Source organism: Nicotiana tomentosiformis, chromosome 1 (genome assembly GCF_000390325.3).
Source record: "Nicotiana tomentosiformis chromosome 1, ASM39032v3, whole genome shotgun sequence".
In the NCBI taxonomy this organism is placed as follows: Eukaryota; Viridiplantae; Streptophyta; class Magnoliopsida; order Solanales; family Solanaceae; genus Nicotiana; species Nicotiana tomentosiformis.
Window position 1 is genome coordinate 158210654 of NC_090812.1, and position 11257 is coordinate 158221910.

The 11257-nt window shown below is 34.4% G+C and overlaps 1 protein-coding gene across 1 annotated transcript; it reads right to left on the bottom strand.

The window, feature by feature from the left end:
* Positions 1–6016: 6016 nt before the first annotated feature.
* LOC104120986 (uncharacterized) lies at positions 6017–9701 on the bottom strand. Its single transcript, XM_009632870.4, has 6 exons — positions 9411–9701; positions 8044–8114; positions 7879–7943; positions 7302–7787; positions 7140–7230; positions 6017–6438 (listed from the first exon to the last, which is right to left on the bottom strand). The coding sequence occupies exons 1-6, from the start codon at positions 9550–9552 to the stop codon at positions 6352–6354; spliced, it is 942 nt and encodes a 313-aa protein (XP_009631165.1). The 5' UTR covers positions 9553–9701; the 3' UTR covers positions 6017–6351.
* Positions 9702–11257: the final 1556 nt, after the last annotated feature.

An 11257-nucleotide genomic window follows, 5' to 3' on the forward strand; every position in this document is an offset into this window, starting at 1 on the left:
AAGTATCATATGAAGTTATGGTTGTTGGGTTCATCTCTTTGGGTGATGTTCTAAGTTCAAATCTTATGTAAAAAATTTTTTTTTTTAAGAAGTAGACTTTTTGTTTCTAGAAGTAGCACCATCAGGAGATGTGCATGTGTGGTATTTCTTTTTGGGTATTAATTAATTAAGTACTTTTTTTTTCTTTCTTTCTTTGGTTTATTATTTCAAAATTATCACATATTGTTCTTCTTTTGTCACAGTAAAATTTTATATGATTAAATAAAATATACATATTAAAACTAGTAGCAGTGAATGTAGCGTATAGTTAATGAGTTCAATTGATCTCAATCTATTCGATAGGGTGTAAAGAGATAGATATAAGAAAATTATTATTTTAAAAAGTAATAATTTTGAACTTATAATTCCAAAAGTGTAATGGGTACAATAGTAAGAAGTAAAGGTTGAACTCATAAAATTTTTATTATGGATCCATCTTTTTGTAATAGTACACGATCTTCTAAAAATCCTGGATCTGTCTCTGATTTCTAGAGGTGAATGATTAGAACCATCCTGGAGATGGTATTATTAGAACCAAATTACTTTAAAGATGAAAACTATCATCTTTTACCCAAAACCTATCATGTCAAATCAACGAGAATAAAAACTAGATGCGGAATCGTACCTGAATCCATGGGAATGGATGAAACTCGTTGTCTTACGGTTAGTGGTCTTCCAAATCGAGACGTAGGAATTGCACAGAAGATAGGATATTAGAAAAGAACCCCACGTCTGATTTGGGGACCATAACCCATTTATAGTTGCACAAGTTTATGTAATTCTAATTTAGCTCATCATTAAATTAGAAGTTACATCTGAGTATCTACACATAAGATCTCATACTTTAAGAGGTGTCTTATAGACCAATTTAACTTTAAATTTTAATATATCACTTTTAATTTGGGTCAACCTTTTAGCGATAGCAACCAACATACAATGATTCTTAATACAAAATATATGTGCAAGTCCATAAACTCTTACAAGTTTATAATTGCTCGTCGTTGCGGTGGTGGAAGTTGCTTGATAAGGTGCTGCCCCCAGGGGCGGAGCCACGATGTTGTTTACGAGTTCGGCCTAGCTTTTGTTTAAACCCTGTATTTGTATTAAGAAATTCAATAAATATGTACAAATTATTAATTTGAAACTCATTAACTTAAAAGAATTATAATCTTGAACCATAAGATTCAAATTCTAGCTCCGCCTTTGACTGCCCATGTTATTAAAGTAGGGGGTAGTCCATTGTAGGGTAAGAGAGTGAAAATGGCAACACTAGGTGATGCATATATTGCTGCTGGAAATGAAGATTGACAGTGAATTCCCCAGCATGTTGCTTGTAGCAAAGATTTGGTACGTAATAAGTAATTAAAGAGCAGCCCAGTGCACTAAGTTCCCGCCCCCGCTATACACCGGGTCCGAGGAAGAGCTGGACCATAAGGGTCTATTGTATGCAACATTATCCTGCACTTCTACAAGATGTTTTTTTCACGGATCGAACCCGTGACCTCATAGTCACATGACAGCAACTTTACTAACGTCAAGGCTACCTTCTACGTAATAAGTAATTAAAGTGGCATATTCATAATGCAAACGTTGCGGTTCTTGTTTTTTGCACACACATATATATAAGTTGAACCTCGTAACACTGAGTTCGGCCAAATGCGCACACTCATAGTTAAATCCTTCACGTTGTATAAAGTGACCATCTTGAGGGTGTGATAAGTAAAATGCATACCTACAGTTATGGTTGCTGGCTGCCTGTGGTTTCCTGCTGGGATAGAAATGGATGCACCAACATAAAGATTTACGTAAAGATTCATTATCTATACTAGTTATAGTAGTAGTATTGTAAAATAACTGCTAGAATTGGAAGTACTAGAAAACAACAAAATTTCGATCAACATATCGGTCGGAAACGTTGAATTTTCGATGGATTTCCGGTAGAAATGAAGTGATCGGGAAATAGTCGGAACAAATATTCGGCCAAATCGGTCGAAAACTTTCGTCCAAAACGATCGATACATTTGAAAACAAGAGTGACCGTGTTTTTCAAAGTTTCGACCGAAATGGTCGGACATTTTTCGACTGAAACTGTCGGACATTTAAAATAAAATATAGTAATTGAATAAATAGATGTTCCAATTGTTTTGGTCGGAAATTTAAAAATCTTGAAACTGGAAATTAGAATATATCGAATAATAATATAGCGGAATTGAAAAGAAAATAACTCGAAATTTATGGTTTTGGTAAAAAATAATCTAGAAATTCATATATTCCGACAAATTTGGTTGGAAATTTGAGAACTTCTAGGTAAATTTCGACCACTTCCGTGGGAAATTGGTTGGAAATCTATGCATATTTCAACAGAATTTTACTGTTTTTTTAGTTACACCACCCCCAAATAAAATGGCCAATCCAAAATCCTAATTCACAATTGCTCAAGCAACAATTAACATCTCTGAGCATTATAAAACCTTCAAACAAGTCTAAACACTTCATAATTTATTATATTTAAGTCTAAAAGTCTTAATCAAATCACGTAAAGTCTAAAACAATTCACATTCACCAAGTCTAAACTTCATATATTACAACCAAGTCAAAACATAACACCACAATCCAAATTCTACTCCACCACATTCAGTCTCCTCCTCATTGTTAGATTCCTCTTTTGTAGGTTGATTGCTTTTTTCATGAATGTCCGTATTATAGCTATTATTTCATGTCAGGTGCTCTATTGTTGCGTCAAATTATTAATTTGTTTCCGCGTAGTTTCCATTTCTTTGTGTAAAGTAGAAGCACCAGTGAATAACGTGTCTGGACGACTGGAGGATAGTTATACTCAAGTTCGTAGACTCTACCTTTATTTATTTTCACGAGAAACAAAGAACAAGAAAGTAAAACTGAGTAATAAAAGAAACACACAACTTGCAAACTAATGCTAAAACAGATATTTCTATACGACTACATACCTTTATTTACTCTTCTTGCCATCCATATTGAAGTCATATCTTCGGTTGACAATTGGGTTGAATCAGGCTGAGTTTGAATATTGAAAATGATTGTCTTCCTGTTATTCGATTTAATTCTGCGTTCCTTTCCTATCCTACAATTCCATTTGTCTAATTCTGATTCTAGTTTCATTTGCAAATCACTTTTTTTGGCTATGTTTTTTGGTTTGAATTATTACACCAATAACCAGTGGCTATGTTTTTGGTATATGCTGTCTTCCTGCTTGATGGCTGATGATTGCTAAATTCTGGCCAACTATTTGCAATCTTTAAGGATGCTGAAAATGTGGGTAAATTTCACAAATGATATATAATTATGACTTTTTTATACCAACGTTATATAACTATATTTTCTCACACAAAAATTATAAAACTTTTACTAACTCACACAAAAAAAATCGTAGTGACCGAAAAATACAACTTTTAGACAAACTGCAATTGTACTGGTATTGATGATCTGTAATTCTAGTAGATTTTGCAATGATCTGAAGAGTATATTTGTTTAACATTGAGATTCTGGACAACGTGCGCGCATCTTAACTATTTCACTAAATACGTGTTATATCCCATAGTTGAGTAAAGTCGCAAAACTATTTTTTGTATATGTGAAATCTTTGATTCCACGAGTTGAACCCGTGTACTGAGACTGTCTTTTTTTCTTTTCTCGGAAAATACAACTTACTCGAAAGTCAAATTTCCAGGGGAATGACTGGTCACATAATTAGACAAGTCTTTATTTTATTGGACTTTTATGGTCTTATAGTATGATTTTTATCTTTGACAACATTGCTTTAGATCTATTGGACAGTGACATTGTCTGGTCCCAATAATGTGATCCTCTTTTCTTTTTATTAATGGTGGTGTACTCGACCAGCTTGCGCACATCTCAATCATCATCTCAATTATTCCACTGAGTTCATGCTAATACCCGGTGGTCTCCGAGGTGCAACCAAGGCTCAGGTAGATGATTCGGATTTGAGCGATGGTCTCCGAACTCTGCAATCACTTTATTATCCATTACGCCACACACTACCCGTATATATAACTACATAAGTAAAACCTTTTTAAGTTTCATCTTGAACTGCATGACAAGCTATAGATTTTCAGAAACAAATAAGATAGTTTGTAGGTGTTGCTTGGAGCTAGTCAATGATCTACGTATGCATACTACAACAACAACAACAATAAACCTAGTGAGTTCCTACAAGTGGGGTATGAGGAGTGTACAATGACCTTACCCCTATCCGCTACCCCGAGGGAATAGAAAGGTTGTTTGCAATAGACAACAGAAAAGAAGAAAAATAAATTTTGCTCTAAGACTAATTTGTTTTTGTTCTCTAAAGGGTGAACTTTATAGTACTTCTCTAGTTATTCAAAAGGATCCAAGATTAAAGAGCATTTCTTCCTTAAGGGTCTGTTTGGAAAGCCATGTGTAATTACACAGCTTGGTAATTACATGGTATCGTAATTACAATAGCATGTTTGTTTGTCATGATGTAATTACATGTGTCGTGTTTGGTTGTACAAGTGTAATTACCCAAATAAATAAATATTTTTTCAAATTAACATGTAGATAATTTAACAAGTGTGATAAATATTTATATTTATAGTAAATATTATATATTATCATATATTAAAATGCATATTTTTTTATAAGAAAATATATTAAATAATTATAAAGTAAAACATAATACCATAAAAATAATTGGTATCTTCCATATAAATAATATTGTAACTTAAAAGAGAATAATGAAATTTTCAATTGCAAATTAAAATTCTTTACCAACTCATGTGAATATAAAAAGGATAGATATGAGCTTATAAAATACTTTTCTTCATAGTTAATATTTATGCTAATGATTAAGAAGCAAAATTAGTAAAATATGAATTGTTTTTTTAGCAAATTAATATTTATGCTAATGATCCATTTTTTCTCTTTCTAATATTATACACTATCACAATCTGAAAACTGAATATGACAAGAAAATGTATTTGTATGCATAAGTTGTGAAGTAGAAATGGTCTGCCCATATTTAAAATTATTCTTCTACCCAAATTTCACCCTTCTAAAATTGAAAGGCCAAAAATTCTAGCGCACAACACCATAACTCAAGGCAACGTGAAGTTAAGAAAATAAAAAAAAGTTCAATAGAGAATCAGCTATCAAGAAAATATGAAATACATAAGGAAAAAAAAAACTTATTTGGAGTGAAATTGCAAAGACATGGTTGGGAAAAAGTGAATTAGAAATGATATGCCTTTTCTATCTTTTTTGTTTCCCAAATAAATAATATAATATTAAAAGAAAAGAAAAAAAGAAATTAAAAAGGTTGCCTAGTAATTACACCTAATTCTTTACTCCCCTTATAATTGGAGAGTGTAATTACTCCCTCCCAATTACACCCAATTCCTCACCAACCAAGTAATTACTTTGACCAAACAAACATACTAAAGTGTGTAATTACACCCAATTACACTCAATTCCAATTCCCATGGGGCTTTCCAATCTGGCTCCAAAGCAAAACAAAGGCAAGATGCAATATGCAACATGCAATACGAAGCATAAGCCTTTCTTCACCACAAAATCTGATTTAGTTTGCACACACTACGCAACAACAACCAAAAAAAAAAAAACCAATATAATCTCACAAGTGAGTTCTAAGAAGGGTAGTGTGTACACAGACCTTACCCCTAATTTGTGTAAATAAAGAGGTTGTTTCCCGTAGATACTCGGCTCAAGGAACAGTGAAACTAAAACAACAAACAATTGCAACAAGAAGGTAACAGGCTAATGGAAGCGAATAACACATGTACTAATAACGGACCAAGAATAAGAAATACAACAATAGAACTAGTATTACTTACGACTATCTATCAACCTTCAACCCTAATACTCGTACTCCATACCTTCCTATCGAGGGCCATGTCTTCGGTAAGCTGAAGTAATGAAAAAGAAAATAGAGAAGGCCAACTGAAAGAAAAACCATTAGAATTATCAGACCACTGATTTGCCAACAAGGGTACATTTTATACAAAAAAAGTAGAAAATGACACCTGAAAGAGATGCCATGAATATCCGGTTAACTTATTATTAGTTCTTGTTATTCCTAGGAAGGCATTATTTGGTGATCAGAAGCGTCCCCTGCTACGATCAACCCTCATTATTTGGTGATCAGAAGCGTCCCCTGCTACGATCAAGCCTCATTTATCAAAATAAAGGCCCAAAATGACAAATCTGGATTCAGAACGCCGGATTGTCTTTCATCTCGTACAGAGCTTTTATCAACGCTTTCCCTGTGCTTCTACCTCAAGCTCCGTATTTTGGAGCCTTCCACATCTTAAATGCCACTTCATGTAAAAATCTATCAGCTGGAATCACAAGGTTTGCGCCATACTGTTTGAAAGAAGAGAATACAGAATATTAGTTTCCGTATATATCCATGTTAGCAGACAATAACTCTAGTGAATTTATGTAATAGAGACACAGTGTAGAGATCAAGCACAGAATCAGGGATACTAGGAGTAATTAAAATGCCAAAACAGAATCGATGCAAGTTCTGCACATTGAATAGAATGCGATACACATGTAAAACCCTCAAATCAGTAGCATGTAAAAATCTTCCAAAAATCCTTAAATCACTATTTTAGTTTCAGTTTTTTATAAAATGATGACCTTTTTCTCATGATAAGTAACAGGGATTCTTTGACTTTCTCCACGGGAAGCCAAGGCTGTTTCACTAAATATATATTTCTGAGCCAGAAACCTAAAAAAAATCATACTTTGCAGACACTTCTTTTTTGAGATTGTAAAAGGAAAAGACAGACAAAATTTGGTTATTAAAAAAGACAGAAAAATATTAATCTTGTAAATATTCAATACAAGCTTAATTTAGAGTTACAAGTTGATACGTTACCACGTCCAATGTAATTTTCCCACAACCAATGAAACAAAACGTGGCATCGAATTTGGCACCATTTTTATCAAACTGTAATATTTCTTTGGGAAACTAAACTTATTATGGATCAATGAAAAACCAGGCAAGATCACACAAACTATGATGTATAAATCATTAAGCTCTTCTTAATCTTGGATACCTCTTTGAAATCCTTGTATAAATATGCCTCCGCCATATCCTTTCGAGTCACCGCATTCTGCCACTGGGCTACTAACATGGGGCAATACTGCCTGTTAAAGAATACGTCAGATACCACTAATGCGTGGACGACATAGAATGAAAGCGACAAGATTGCACTTACCTAACATTCGGTCGTGGTTTTCCTTCTTTAATTGTATAACTTTGACGAGGGAAAATACGAGAAAGTTTAGAGTTATTCTCTGGTCTAGCGTCAGCAATGGAATACATGGAATCATCATCCTCGCGAACAACACCATAGCTCAATACAACTGACATGTGCAACCTAGAACCTACTTCCGTTCCGGGATGTGCCATTTGCATTAAATCGCCGACCAAGCGATTGACATGATCCAAGTCTTTGAGGCCATTTGTCCTTTGACCAGCTCCAACGTGAAGGATAACCAAATCAAATTGGCTCGAATCTAAGGTCTTCCCTTGTTGAAAACCCAGCAACTCTAACAATTTGGAAGCTAAGACGGATGACTCGACCTGGTCAATAACGGTGCCAATTACCTCATTCAACTCTAAGACGGTGAAGCCGAGCTTATCACAGAAACTCTTCAATCTTAAATCATCACTGATGACAGCAGCTTTCATCCCCATAAACCTGAAACGACATTTTGTTCAAGAAGGTATTTTTAACAATATAAATAATTTAAATCCACGAAACTCCAACATGTAAACAAAAGTTGTCCTACCTCTCTGATATTGTAGCCGCTACAAGTTTCTCCTGAGTTTGTGTTTCAGAAATTTCTGCCTCATTCTTAAGAAGAAAAAGAAGAGATCTTTAGCATAATATGTGTTAATTAAGCTAACAAATTTCATACATCTTTATTAGTTGCTATAAAGTAATTGCATCTCACCTGGTTAAGATAAGCTTCACTTGCATCCACTAGCTCAGCAAATTCTCTGACTATTCTTGCATCCTCCGTTTCTGCAAACTAACGCCCAAGTAAATACCAAAATTGACGGATAAGATGTACCAAAAGAAGTAATGTGATTCTTAGCACGAAGTGTAAAGTAATCACAATCTTTGTACTGTCCATGACAATTGCTTTCTCTGATTCAGAAACGGTGTGTAGTATTTTTTCTTATGAATAACGATATCCACCCCAAACGGCAAACACTAACCACCTCTAGCCCCTAGGCATAGCATAACAAGAAAAATAATAGGCACCAGGCTACAGAGTTGATTTTTGGAGTGGGAAACTCTTTAATTTTAATTGGTCAAGATGCATCCTATACCTTATCCACCAAGAAGAATTAACCCAAATAACCGCCCATCGGTCAACTAAAAATAGCCGACCAATGTATAATATATGTGTAGCTGTATATAATCGTTGTATAATCTATGTATACTGGCTGGAAAAGTAACTAGTGAATACGGATGGCTTTTTCTGTAAAGATCCCTATCAAAAATATCTAACATATTCAAAAAAGATGAATATAAAGACCTGAAAAAATAGGCAAGTTGATAGCGTTACCACTTCTTACAGGAGTCTTATTCTTATCTATCTATCATTCAATCGGTCAATCAATTACATCTCAATCCCAAGCTAACCAGGGTCGACTATCGAATCCTCTGCATCTATTCCACTCTATTTGGCCCATTTCATTCAAATACTAAGTAATTCGTCTTTTATTTAGATGCTCTAATGTATAGGTTCTCTAAATCTATCTACACAAGATTAAAAAACTCGTCACAAGCACCAGCACCTAATGTACATGTTAACAACAAAAATTAAATCCAACTACATATCGCCTATATAGATTCTTTGCTACATTACCAACCAAACCACTAGAATGAGATTAATTGAGTTACTAACTAAAAGCACATAATATTCATTATCAAAAACAAAAAACAAAAACTTGTATTTGCATACAAATTACTGTTCAAAAGCATGCAATTTCTACAAGCTCCAAGATTATTGACAAAAAAAACAGCATAAACCCAGTTGAAATCATCAAAAAAGAAATGATTTTGGGATTTATTTTAAAAGAAGTAAAAATTCAGAACCTCTTGTCTATAACCAAACTAAAATAAGACTCTTGATAAAAATTGGACATAATGTGAGCATAACATGGATGTACGCAGTATAAAAAAAAGAACAAATTCTTGCATATGCAAATAGTTCAAAATCATGCAATCTCTACAAAATAGCAAAAATCCAGATCAAATTTATCAAAAAGTAATGATTTTGAGAAAAAGAAAAAAAGAGCCATAAAAGACCTGAAGGAGGAGAGTGAGGAAGAGACAAGAAGCCACAGCAAGCTCGAGAAGCGAAAGAATGGAGGTGGGTATGGGTCGGGTTGAGAAATCGGGCCAACCCATCACCGTATAACACCAGTGCTCTGCTAGACTTGTCTGCCATAATCAATCAAATGTATTTTTGCTGACCTTATTTGAATAAAGGATTAATTACTCACTGAAATGGAGTCGAAATCGAAATGGAAGAAGACATGAGTTTGTTAATTATAGTGATTATTTAAAAGTTTGCAACTTGAGAAGAAAGAATCTAACTTTGTGGGTTTTCTTTTTATTTTTTGGTTCTTTTGTTGGTTTAACAGCCGGTTTCGACATAAGAATTTTTTTATTTTTTTCCCGAAATTTTTTTAATTTTGTTGAAGATGAATTTGGAATTTTTCGCAAATTTAAAAAACTAAAAGAATTTATTTTTTGTTAAGAAAATAATTATATTGTGGATGTTCATTTATTACTCCGCTATAGATAATCTTCCTGAACAAGATTATCCATTTAGTACTCTGTTGAAGTTTATCTACAAGCAGTTGATGCAGGCAGGTTGCAAGCAGCTCAATGAAATGATTTGCAGCAGCTTCTTATTAAACAGGCAGGTTGCAAGCAGCTCATGCAGACAATTTGCAAGCAGCTAAAGAAAAGCCTTGCAGCTGCTTCCTGAAAAGCCTCGCAGCTGCTTCCTTTCTTCTATAAATAGAGGAGTTTTCAGTTCATTATGTACATAAGTTTGAAGTTGAATAATATATCAGTTTCTCTCTATACTTGTCTTTACTTTACAGTCTTTATTTTATAACACGTTATCAGCACGAGACTCTGTCATCTCGAGCAAATACTTTGAAAGTATCAGAGGTACGAACTTTCTTTTTCTAAATAATGTCAAATCTTTCTAAACTTGAGTTTGTAGCCCTGGATATATCGGGCAAAAGCTACATGTCTTGGGTGCTTGATGCCGAAATTCATCTTGATGCGATGGGTCTGGCAGACACCATCAAAGATAAAAATCAGGCATCAAACCAAGACCGTGCCAAAGTAATGATATTCCTACGCCATCACCTTGATGAGGGCCTGAAAATGGAATATCTTACTGTTAAAGATCCAGTCATACTGTGGAGTAATTTGAAAGATATATATGACCACCTGAAGATGGTCGTTCTTCCACAGGCACGTTATGATTGGACTCATCTAAGGTTACAAGATTTTAAATCTATCAGTGAGTATAATTCTGCTATGTTCAGAATTATTTCCCAATTGAAACTATGTGGTGATAATATTACTGATCATGATATGTTGGAGAAAACTTTCACCACTTTTCATGCCTCGAATATGCTCCTGCAGCAGCAATATCGAGAGATGAGATTCAAAAAGTATTCTGAACTTATCTCACATCTCCTTGTAGCCGAGCAACATAGTGGGCTATTAATGAAAAACCATGAAAGCCGACCTATTGGTTCTTGTCCATTCCCAGAAGTGAATGAGACGAACTTCCACCAAGCTAAACGTGGAAGAGGACGTGGCCCCAGTCATGGTCATGGCTGTGGTCGGGGAGGAAACTCTAATCGTGGTAATAATAATGTACCAAAGAACCCTCCTCACCACCAGCAGTGGAAAAGGAAGGAACAAAAGCATGAAGCGGTGCAAGCAGCAAAGCCAGAAAATGCATGCTATAGATGTGGAGGAAAAGGGCACTGGTCACGTACATGTCGTACGCCAAAGCACCTGGTTGAGCTATATCAAGCTTCCCTGAAGAAGACAGAGAAAAATGCTGAAGCAAATTTTATTTCTGAAGATAATTTAGACTTCATGCATTTGGATGTAGCTGA